The sequence below is a fragment of the Leopardus geoffroyi genome, chromosome A2, assembly GCF_018350155.1.
Source record: "Leopardus geoffroyi isolate Oge1 chromosome A2, O.geoffroyi_Oge1_pat1.0, whole genome shotgun sequence".
Lineage (NCBI taxonomy): Eukaryota > Metazoa > Chordata > Mammalia > Carnivora > Felidae > Leopardus > Leopardus geoffroyi.
In genome coordinates this window covers 50,668,358-50,680,394 of record NC_059331.1, presented here as the reverse complement: position 1 = coordinate 50,680,394, position 12,037 = coordinate 50,668,358, and the positions used below count along the sequence as shown (strand labels likewise).

Below are 12,037 nucleotides of genomic sequence, written 5' to 3'. Positions count from 1 at the left end.
GCAGAAGCTTTCTAGTTTGATGAAATCCCACTTACCTATTTTTGCTTTTTTTGCCTGGGCCTTTGGTATCATATCCAGGAAATCATTCCCAAGACTGATGATATGAGGCTTTTCTTCCTTGTTTTCTTTTAGTACTTTTATAGTTTCAAGTCTTCATTCTTTTGCATGTAGAAATCTCGTTTTTCTACTGGTGTTTGCGGAAGAGACTGTCCTTCCTCTGTTGTGTACTCTTGGCACCCTTATCAAAGGCCATCTGACTGTATATTATGGGCTACCCTCTTTTCTTTCTGGTGCTCTGCCCTACAAATTCTAGCTACCTGGGTTGCCCTGAATTCTGAGCTTTGTTATTTCAACTAGCAAGAGTGGTGGGCTATTTGACGCTCCTCCCTGCACTGTGGTCACAAAATTGCCTCCAGATAAGGTTGGGCTGATAGAACTTTCTCATTTCTGCTGTTGTCCACAGTCTGAAAATAGTTGTTTCATATTTCCCTCCAGTGTTTTAACTGTTTATGGAAGGGTCATAATTCTGGACCCTGTTACTTTCTCATGGACAGAGATAGGAGTCCCATGTGTAGGTGAAAGACTACTTTTTATGAATTCAGTGAACTCTACTTAGCTGAAAAAACTAGCCTTTACTTCCATTCTTTTCATTTTCATTGTTTGTTTCTTTGTCACTTGTACGTTGTCACTGATGTCACTTTATTTAAGAGGAAGTCAGTAGAGGGTACTTCCAGATTATTTTTTGAGCATTATTTCCCATATTGTACCTCTCACAATTTGGTAGCCCTTTCCTACTAAACACCACTTGTCACCAGTTCCTGCAACACTTAAAGTTTCTCTGGGTCTGTAGTGTTGTTTTAATGACACAAAAGCACCCAGAGCTTAATACGAACTAGATTTGGCCATCATATTCTGCTGTTGTCGTGGGTCAACTAGAATTGGTGACCCAGAATCCTACCTACCCATTGTTTATTGCTGCTCCTTAAACATTTCAGGATTTATCATTTTAAATCACTTTATGCTGTTTTGCTCTGTTTAATGTTTTTGAATATGGTTAATGAACAATACATTTACAGTTCTGTTATTAAGGTTGGAGTGGGATGCGTTGGCAGAAAGCAAGTCAGTTAAATTGATCCAAAATCTTGCTATTAAAGAGCACTTTTTTGGGGAGAGGGAATGGACTTACTCCAATCCATAAAACACCATTAAACACCATTAAGTGAGAAATGTTCTCATTAATAAGTTGATATTCAGGTGCTAATTTTCTTTGCTCTTACCCAGTTTTTCTGACTTGATAATGGAAGATGCTCAAGATGTTTCCTCTTAGATGAAGTCATTGACTTGTAGACACTGTTAGGTTACCACTATTTTAAAGATGGATCAGGAATCATTTTTATTTTTCTTTTGTAGATTTTGACTAATAAAATTAATTGAAACTTGTATTAGAATAAAAAGCAATTTAATTTCTATATACTTTTTCAGTGAAATATGACATGTTCCATTTGCTGATCTTTGCTAAATTAAAAGGCAGTATAAGATTGCTTTAGGCAAATATGTGTTTTTCTTCTCTTACATTCTTTTTTTTTTTTAATTTTTTTTTTAATGTTTATTTATTTTTGAGAGAGACAGAGACAGAATGCGAGTGGGTTGGGACAGAGAGAGAGGGAGACACAGAATCTGAAACAGGCTCCAGGCTCTGAGCTGTCAGCACAGAGCCCGACGCAGGGCTCAAACTCACAAGCTGCAAGATCATGACCTGAGCTGAAGTCGGACGCTCAACTGACTGAGCCACCCAGGCGCCCCCTTCTCTTACATTCTTATGAGGCACCACTGTGGAACAAGACGGGAGAAAAGTGGTAGCGTATGTATGGATGGGACATATAGTTAGGCAGAGCCACATATATGACAGGCTGCAGTGCCTCTTGTCAGGAGGGATAGTATTCTCTTACCAGCTAGCTGGTCACTTAGCCCTAGAACCGGAGGCAGAGGCCAGCTTTCTCAGCTGTCCAGGACCTCCTATTACTTTCAAACTGGGGACTGGATTTTCTGCTTTTACTGGACACTCAAGAACTATTTTTGAAATGGTTCATTTTCTCATACAGTCCTTAAGATCACACACACAAATAATTGGTTCAACTATTAGAAATTTGCTTTTTACTATTGGAATGCTAGGATCTTTTGATATTTGAGAGCTAGCAGTTTGCTGTGTCTTTTTTGAGATTAGAAAGCCTCCTCCCCCAAGGCTGGAGTGTTTCTGTGAAGCTACCCTTCACGTCACTCTTTTATTCTACCCTCCTCCACCCTGTCCACAGAGCTCAGAGTTGGGTTTTGGGAGAAAAACAAACTTCATAGGTGATTTAAATGAAGCCACCGAGGTATACATGGCTCAGAGCTCTTCACCTGCTCTACTTTGATTGGAATATGATGGTTGCCTACTAGAGAATACATTATGCTGGCCTACATTTCAGCACTACATATTTAGTAGTAAACTAGTAGACTGAAATTAAGCCAGTGGCTTCATCTGCTTTGGACCTGTGTCTGGTTCTCCATATATGAAAACTAAACACATAACAAGGTTATGAAGAAGAGAAAACAGTAGCCTCTTTATACATACTGTGGTACATGTGATCCTATTAAGTAATGCTTATTTGTATTATGTAGGTATATATAATAGGTATATTTTATAAACAAATTATACATGTTTTAAATAACTAATAATATGTTAAGAGCATGGGTTCTGGTACTTGTCTTTGCCACTTATTAGCTTTGTGATGTTGGGCAAATTGGCTGAGTCCTGTGCTGCATTTTACTTACTATAAAACAGAACTGCTCTTAATACCAGCCTCATGGGTGCTGTAAGGATCAGAAGAGTTAATACATATAACATGCTTAAAACAGGTCACATAGTAAGTGCACAGTGTTAGGTGAAACCATGTGAAATTGCCAATATTTGTTGTTTTTTGACTTACCCCAAAATGGCAATTTTATATACTTAAATGCAATAGCAATATGTACTAATTTTTAAAAAATACTTGTTGAACAATCAGAATCACATATTACGGATGCAGTTTACTGTCTAGAATCCATTGAATCAATATTGATGAGGGTAGGGCCTGGGAAACTAAATGGAAACCAACAATAATCTCTCCGAGTGACTAAGATGAGCTGGCAAGTTTAGGAATTCTCGATTTACAGTATTGCTCGGGAGATTTTTTTTTATACTGTGAAGAGAATAACATTGATAGTGAAGAGAATGAATCTGCAGAGGAATTTTGCCTCGGAATAAATCAGAACTCATGTCTCACTTCTGCCTGATTTAGGTGATATTTAGATTGGACATTAGACTGTAGAGTTGATGCTGGAATGAATTAAGACTTTTGGGACTGGTGTATTTTAGGATGAATGTATTTTGTGTAAGAGAAGGGCATAGACTTTCATGGGGCAGGGAGCAGAATGTGTCCCTCCCAGAATTCCTAAGCCCTAACCCCCAGTGGGATTGTATTTGGGAGATCATCAGGTTTTGCTGTGGCCATGAAGGTGGGCCCCCGGTGATGGTGTTAGTGCCCTTGTAAGCAGAGACATTTAGCTTGCTCTCTTGAGCAAGCAAACTCTCTTGAGCTCTCTTGAGATTGTCTCAAGTGCAAGTGATTTTTTTCTTCAGCTGTATCTGATCTACTAAGGAGTCTGTCAAAGGCATTCTTCATTTTGTTACAATGTTTTTCTTTATATTTAAAAAAATGTTTATTTATTTTTGAGAGGGAGAGACAAGAGCACAGTATACTCTCGTGCACTTGAACTGGGAAGGGGCACAGAGAAAGGGAGACAAAAGATCCCAAACGGGTCCTGCACTGACAGCACAGAGGTCGATGCAGGGCTTGAACTCACGAACCATGAGATCATGACCTAAGCTGAAGTCAAATGCTTAACTGACTGAGCCACCCAGGTGCCCCTGTTACAGTTTTTTGTTTTTTTTTTAATCTCTAGCATTTCTTTTTTTTTTTAAAAAAAATTTTTTTTAACATTTATTTATTTTTGAGACAGAGAGAGACAGAGCATGAACAGGGGAGGGGCAGAGAGAGAGGGAGACACAGAATCTGAAACAGGCTCCAGGCTCTGAGCTGTCAGCATAGAGCCCGACGCGGGGCTCGAACTCACAGACCGCGAGATCATGACCTGAGCCGAAGTCGGCCGCTTAACCGACTGAGCCACCCAGGCGCCCCTCTAGCATTTCTTTTTTATTCTTTCTTAGAATTTCTATCTCTCTGCTTACATAACCCATCTGTTCTTCCATGTTGTCAGCTTTGTTCAGTTGTTTGGAATTCCTGGTCTGTTAATTCCAGCTTTCGTGCCATATTTGCCTATCATTCTCATGCTTGCAGTTTCTTCAAACTATGTCTTTTACTTTTTAGTATGCCTTGTAGTTTTCTCCTAATAGCCTATCATGATGTACTAGGTAAATGGACTGTATTAAATAGACCTTTAGTAATGTGGCAGTGAGATGTTGGGGCAGTGCAGTGTTCTCTAGTTCTACGATCATGTCTTCTTTTAAAAGGGAGCCTGTGCCCTGGACTGTGAATATCACAAGTGCTTCTCAGTTTGCTCTTCCCCTTGGGTGGGACAGTATAACTAGAGGTAGCTGGAGTCGCTTGTTTCCTTTCCTTGAGGTCAACTGGGCTCTGATAATATCCCAGAAGACTTGGATCTGGTAAAGCAGTTTCTTTTGAGGTCAGGCCTTGTTAAGAAGAACAGAGTGCTCTGATGTATTGCAAATGTTTACTTTCTCCCCTCTGCCTGCAGAAGGACAAGGGGATTTTTCTGATTGTCCCTTTGAATACCGGGTAGAACCCTTGGAGCTGAAATTCATTTAAGTGTGAGGCCCATCCTATGTCTTGGTCCCCCTGGAGTTTTTAAATTAAAAAAAAATTTTTTTTAATGTTTATTTATTTTTGAGAGAACACAAGCAGGGGAGGGGCAGAGAGAGAGAGGGGGAGACACAGAATCCGAAACAGGTTCCAGGCTCTGAGCTGTCAGCATAGAGCCCTACATGGGGCTCAAACCATGAACCGTGAGATTGTGACCTGAGCCGAAGTCAGATGCCCAACGAACTGAGCCACCCAGGTGTGTCCCCCCCCCCCCCCCCCCCCGGAGTTTTAACACTCAGACTCTTCCCTCCTGAGTTTCTAGTGACTTGCCAGTTATATAGTTTGGGTTTTCCTATCCCTGCACTGGTTCTAGCAGAGTGTCTTTCTGTGGTTCTTGTGGAGATTTCTGCTCTGGTGAGTTGTGGTTCTCAGTGTCCTGCCTATCTGTCAACAGTTTGGGAGCAGCAGTTAGTCCTTTAAGCTCACTTCTCTGATGGAGCTTCTAGGAAGAGTTGATTTTTCAGTCTGGTCAGCTTTTTATTTGTTGTTAGATAGAGGTGGAGTGATGACTTCCAAGCTCCTTACCTGGAAACTGGAATTCTCCCTTTATCCGTCTTTGCTTCCCCAAAGAACTTAACCCATTGCCTGTTTTATCTTCTCTTTTAACACGCTCTTTCGTTTTTCTTCCTGGGTGCTCTTGCTGAGGTTGCCGCGAGTTCTTCGTTTCCTGGATATCTATACCTGAACTCATACTGTCTCTTCCTCTTTAAACCGAATCCTTTTTAGTAAGGCCCCTTCACTAAGCTGAATTTGCGCTGATGGCAAATTAGCTACCATTAAGGTACCATTCTATTTAGTCACATTTTTTCCTTTGAAAGATCATTTTACATTGCCTTAGATGTGAAGAATTTAGTTAATGCCAATTTCCTGCTTAAATCCTTAGGATTTATTACAATGAATTGCACTGAAATTGCCTCATTACTTTGTTAGCTCCTTAAGGTCAAGAACCTTTCCTTGGATATTCTTTTCTTAGTGCTTGCCATGAAATGCTTGTTATTTGTGAGATGATCGACATCACGTATAGAGTTAGGATATAGAAATCCCTATTTGATAACCTAGGTGTATATTTTTTTTATTAAAAACATTAAAGAAACATTTTTTTTAAGAGGGAGAGAGCTCAAGCAGGAGAGAGTGCTGGAGGGAGAGAGAGGAGAGAGAGAACCTGCAGCAGGCTGCATGGAGCCTGGCGCAGGACTAGATCCCACGACCCTAGTATCATGACCTGAGCCAAAATCAAGAGTACAATGTTCATATGACTGAGCCAAACAGGCTTAAAATGTTTACATATCTTATTTCAAAATTTATATTTCAGAACATTAGACATAGGGATATCTGACATATTTAGACAGTATCCATTCCAGGTCTTACATGGAATTGTGATATCCTAGGGACTCGTGATTATTATTATTTGGTATTTTTTCCCTCTCCTAAAAATGCTGTTTCATCACATTTGCAAGTATGCTCAGGTAGAGTAGAAGTGTTAGAATTTTGAAATTATAGTGATAATATTTTAGATGATGGAAATATTCTAGGACTTAAGTCAGATTTTGTTAGAAGTCAAATTACTATATTATTAATATAGCCTAACTAATTTATTATGTTGCATTTGTTTTTTTTTTTCAGACTGTTCTCTCTGTATAAGAAAATTTCTATCGTATAAAACACAATGTCCAACTTGTTGTGTGGTAAGTTTTCCTTTCCTGTTTTTTCTTGGAAACTTAATTGGTACAAATATTTCTGTGTGACATACACACAAAAGCCCAAGGGAAAAGGTATAATTATTCAGTTAGGCTACATAAAAGACATTTTCAGAAAGACCTCTAAAATATGTATATGGATGCTGGGAGAACTGGACAGCAACATGCAGAAGGGTGAAACTAGACCACTTTCTTACACTATTCACAAAAAAAACTCAAAATGGATAAAGGACCTGAATGTGAGACAGGAAACCATCAAAACCCTAGAGGAGAAAGCAGGAAAAAACCTCCCTGACCTTAGCTACAGCAGTTTCTTACTTAACACATCCTCAAGGGCAAGGGAATTAAAAGCAAAAATGAACTATTGGGACCTCATGAAGATAAAATGCTTCTGCACAGCAAAGGAAACAACCAACAAAACAGCAGTCAGCACTGGTCCCTTACCTCTTTCCCAAACCAGACCTTCAGGGGAAACAGTAGGAAATTTGTTGTTAGAGTTTGTGAAACCTTTCAGGTAGGTGCAAAGGTAGGTGAAAAGGTCAAGTAAACATAAATAGGAAGAAAGAAAGAAGAAGAGACAGTGAGGTCTAATAGGAAGGACTCTGGGCCTGATAGAAGGGTTTGGCTTCTACCTTGGCACCTCTGTTAGGTACATGGTGTTAGGAGGTCACTGAACTTCTCTCAGCTGTTTCCCTACGTAAAAAATGGTGCAGTTTGGCTCCCAAGTTTAATCTCTTTGCAACTTGCCATTGTCAAGATGGTATCATCAGGGTGATAAGCTGCATACCGTTCATGCTAAATAACTACAAGATCTGTAGTTTCCCTGTTGCATTCCTGAATACCAATCTTGTTTTTAAACCCTCTTTGAACACCTAATGCTGCTCCCCGTGTAGTCACTTAAAAAGAGCATCTCTGTTCTGCTTTTTAGGGGAAATTCTTGGGATGGCATTTTGAATAAGGATTCTTGCTCATGTTAGGTTTTATCTTAGTACAGAGCATATATGATTTTACTAGAGGCTGTGGAGATCTTTTATCAGACTTCCAGTCAGCAGATGCTGATTCACTGTTTTAAAATTCCATATTAGTATGAGATAAATGAACTTTATTTTGAGGCTTTCCTGGAAGACTTAGTGGGATGGGGAGTCTCGGGAGGATGGGTCATGCATTTTCAAAACAAGATTATGACAAGTTATTTTATTGTTTGTGACCTTTTTCCATCTGCTGTTTTTCCTTTCTAGACAGTCACAGAGCCGGATCTAAAAAATAACCGCGTATTAGATGAACTGGTAAAAAGCTTGAATTTTGCACGGTATGATTTAATTTTGTGACTAATCCCTAACTGCTCTGGCCTTTGATATGAGTTCCCTCTTTACTTTGTGCACTTTTGGGGATTAGGGAATGCAGGGTTGCATATTTTGGAGTAAAAGAAGGGAAGTGACAACAGTCATTAATCACTCATGGACAGTCTAATGGTAATAATATTTTCTTCCTTTACTTAACAGAAAGTCTCCTGTCATGAAAAACAGAAGTTAAAAATGCAGATTTGAGTACTTACTTTTGGGTATTACAAAGATACCCAAAAGTATTTTATTTTTCCTGTCCTACCCCTAGAATCATCCATTTTCCCAAGGAGCCCTGGTTCCTTTTATTGGAGAATGGTATTTAGAATCAGGATCTGGAGCTAGGTATGGTCACTGTTCCTGAGATGTCATTGCTTCTAAGCCCTCTCATTGGACAGAGCTGGGTAGCATATGCATGTATACATATGTGTGTACTAACCCATGTATACATGCGTATCTATAATCGTTTCTGTGTCTGTTATATATTAACCCATTAATTCTTAATCTGATTTATTCAGCATGTATGAGATGGTGTGCTGTGTGAAATAGGTAATTGTTGGTACTTTATACAGCTCAGAAATATAGCTTTACTTCTTAGCTGTCAGATGTATGATGGTGAAAGTGAGTTTTGTCACCCCGAAAGATTATTAAAAGGCATATTTTACCAAACAGTATCTTGAAATTCAGTGTTTAGTTTTGATCATGCAAGTCAATCAGAAATTTTCATTACGGACACACTGTATTTAGTTATTAGTTATCTCCGTAAGTGTATGACTTCTTAGCTGTTGGGACAGTTTTGACGGTACATTACATTCATTCTAAAAATGTAGAGAGATTTCTTCCAATAGAATTGCACATTTATTTCATTGAGTTGTGTCCTGAGAATTACAAGATTTAGTACTCTGAACTCGCCTAATATTACTTTCTAGAAATTGGCTTGGTTAGTCATTTCCATAAAAAAGTCATAAAATGGTGATATTTCCTAGATTAAGAAACTCTGAGATTCTCTGATTCTCATAATTACAGTGTGGTGTTTTTCTTCTTTTAAAGTCTTTCACCAGTTAGATTTTGAAGTCCATGAAAAAGGGTGGAGCCATGTCTTTAGAAAGGAATTTATTAGCTGTTTGATTTTCCCTGAGACAGTAAAATTATACCTCGAGGCTTATTTTTTTTCCTAGCTGGTTCTGAAAGCGTAATAATTTCACTGCTAGGAGAAAGAGAGTGTCACAAAGCAAGTATCTGTTGAAGGGAAGTGATCAGTGTCTTTGGGTTCATGGGCCGTTGGTAACTGAAAGGGAGGCCTTGGGATAATTGAACTCTCCCCTTTCCCGCTTCCTCCCAAAAGGAATAGGCTTTTTAATTATTCATTATAGTGGGTGTGGTGAGAAGCATTCTTTGTGGATTTGGGATGGATTTTATCATTTGTTTCTCCCTGTTTGCCTTGAAATTACCTTATGATGAACATGTCTTGGACATTTGTCATATCTAATGTGCTGTGGTACTTCATTTGCAAAAGTAGTAGAGATGAAATTCAAGCTAATCACTTCCAGTACTTGTTTGATATCTGGGTTAAGATTGATGAGGGAAGTCAGGCAACAACAGATGTTGTCGAGGATATGGAGAAAGAGGATCTCTTTTGCATTGTTGGTGGCAATGCACTCTGGAAAACATTATGGAGGTTCCTCAAAAAACTAAAAATAGAACTACCCTATGACCCAGCAATTGCACTGCTAGGCATTTATCCACAGGATACATGTGTGCTGTTTCAAGGGGACACATGCACCCCCATGTTTATAACAACACTATCAACAATAGCCAAAGTATGGAAAGAGCCCAAATGTCCATCAATGGATGAATGGATAAAGAAGATGTGGTGTATATATATATACAATGGAGTATTACTCAGCAATCAAAAAGAATGAAATCTTGCCATTTGCAACTACATGGGTGGAACTGGAGGGTATTATGCTAAGTGAAATTAGTCGGAGGAAGACAAAAATCATATGACTTCTCTCATATGAGGACTTTAAGAGACAAAACAGATGAACATGAGGGAAGGGAAATAAAAATAAGATAAAAACAGGGAGGGGGACAAAACAGAAGAGACTCAAATATGGAGAACAAACTGAGGGTTGCTGGAGGGGTTGTGGGGGGGGGATGGGCTAAATGGGTAAGGGGCATTAAGGAATCTACTCCTGAAATCATTGTTGCACTATATGGTAACTAATTTGGATGTAAATTTTAAAAAATAAAATTAAAAAAAAAGATTTATGAGGGAAGAAGTTAATCTTCTAAGGTTTTTGTATTGTTTGTATATATTTTTTCTTTCTCATCGGTCAGTGCCATTTTAAGACATAATGGTTTAAAATTTTTTAATGTTCTAAATTGAAATAAAAGAGTGTTGGAAATAATTCCAGAGGTTTTCAGACAAAATACATTCATAGCTTACATTTTCTTCTAACTCTAGCCATTTATTTTCAAAGAACAAGAGTATTTTTCTTGACTCAGTTTTATTTAAAATAATGTGCTTAAAAATGTGTTGAACAAAATTTAATCAGAATATTTTTGTCTAAGTGGAACATCATTCTTGACCTAAGTAAGAAAATACTGTTTCAGTATTTTTGTGTAGCAGCCAGTCTACATCTGTATCATTTTTACAAACTGAGAGTGTAAAGCATCATTTACTACTTTGGTTTATCCTATCCCCATCAAGGTACTTTTTCTCCAGGTACTTACTCCATGTTTAAGAATTCAGACATTTTAGATGATAATTGTAATAGATCATTCCTTTAGCATCTTAGGAGAGTGTGTAGGATATAATTTTGATTTTTTTCTTACAGTATAGTTTAAAGCATACTGACTTTGGATTTAAGCAGAAGTGGGTTCTCTAGCTGTGATCTGTGATCAAAATATTAAACCTCTTTGGCCTCTGATCCACATTGGAAAAGTGGTAATAATATTATGGACACTTTTAGGGATTGTTGTAAGGGTTGGAAATGAAGAGTTCTACTTGAAGATACCCAGCATAATACCTGGAGCAAAGGAACCTAAAAAAAGATTTCTGTCATTATTATCATATATATCTTACGCATGTTTGTATCATCTTCCCTTATATTATATATTGATGCCCTAAGATGCTAATAAGAATTTGTTCTTTGGTGGGCCTCTGCCTGTTTCACCAAACGGTCCTAGACTGCTGTTACATGTTTTGGATCAGAACAGCATTCGTGGGGACTTTTGCTAGATAATGAAGTCCATGGACTTGATCACATGGGTTTCAGGACTGCCCTGAGTTTCTCTTTGGTGTCTACCCAGAGATCTGTTTTGCTTCTTGATTCTTGGCCACATTCTGAAGAGGTAGAGTTCTTGTATAGTTAACAAATGGGCAAGATTGTCCTGTACTTGATGGAGTCACAATTATTCTGAAAGTCCATACTTCACCCAAAAAAATCTGAGTATCTATGATAAGTGCTGTTAGGTATTATAATACCAACTGACTTTAAATTAAATTTATAGGAATGGTGGAAATGAAAGAGAAAATTACCAATTCAGTTTAAGTATCCTTTTTAGAATTAATATTTTCACATGGCCCCTATTAAGCTGTGTGAATTGTAGCAGTCTAGTGGTTTTAAATCCCATGTGTCCGTTCATGGCTTCCAAATTTACATCTTCAAGTAGATCTCACCCCAAAACTTCAGGCTCCCATATCCCACTGCTTACCTCATATCTCCGCTTGAACCTCTTAAAAGCAACTCTCAACTCTCTGGGCTGCCTGCCATCCCCCACTCCAAATCTCCTGCCCCCACAGTCTTTCTTCCCTCATTAAATGGCAGCTCTGTCCTTTCATTTGCCCAGGCCCCAAACCCTGGAGTCCTCCTTGACCCTTCTCTTTCACACTTAACTCTGTCATTCCACCAGTTAATCCTCCTGGCCCTGTTATTAACATGTTTCCTGAATCTGACAGCTTTTCATCACCGTGCCAGCATTATCCTGGCAAGCCAGCGTCAGCCTGTATTACTTTGATCACTTCTAGTGGTCTCCTATTCCTGCTTTTGCCCTCTGATAGTCCTTCTGAGGC

At 38.6% G+C, this 12,037-nt stretch overlaps 1 protein-coding gene across 6 annotated transcripts in view; it reads left to right on the top strand.

The window, feature by feature from the left end:
* RAD18 (RAD18 E3 ubiquitin protein ligase) overlaps positions 1-12,037 on the top strand; it is a 119,624-nt gene that overhangs the window by 12,568 nt on the left and 95,019 nt on the right. For all 6 annotated transcript variants that reach the window (XR_006716016.1, XR_006716015.1, XR_006716014.1 and 3 more), the window contains exons 3-4: positions 6,546-6,607; positions 7,858-7,928. Coding sequence is in view for 3 of the 6 variants with exons in the window: in XM_045493632.1 (XP_045349588.1) it covers positions 6,546-6,607; positions 7,858-7,928 (133 nt within the window). In the remaining 3 variants the exon portion in view is untranslated. The remainder of the gene's footprint in view (positions 1-6,545; positions 6,608-7,857; positions 7,929-12,037) is intronic.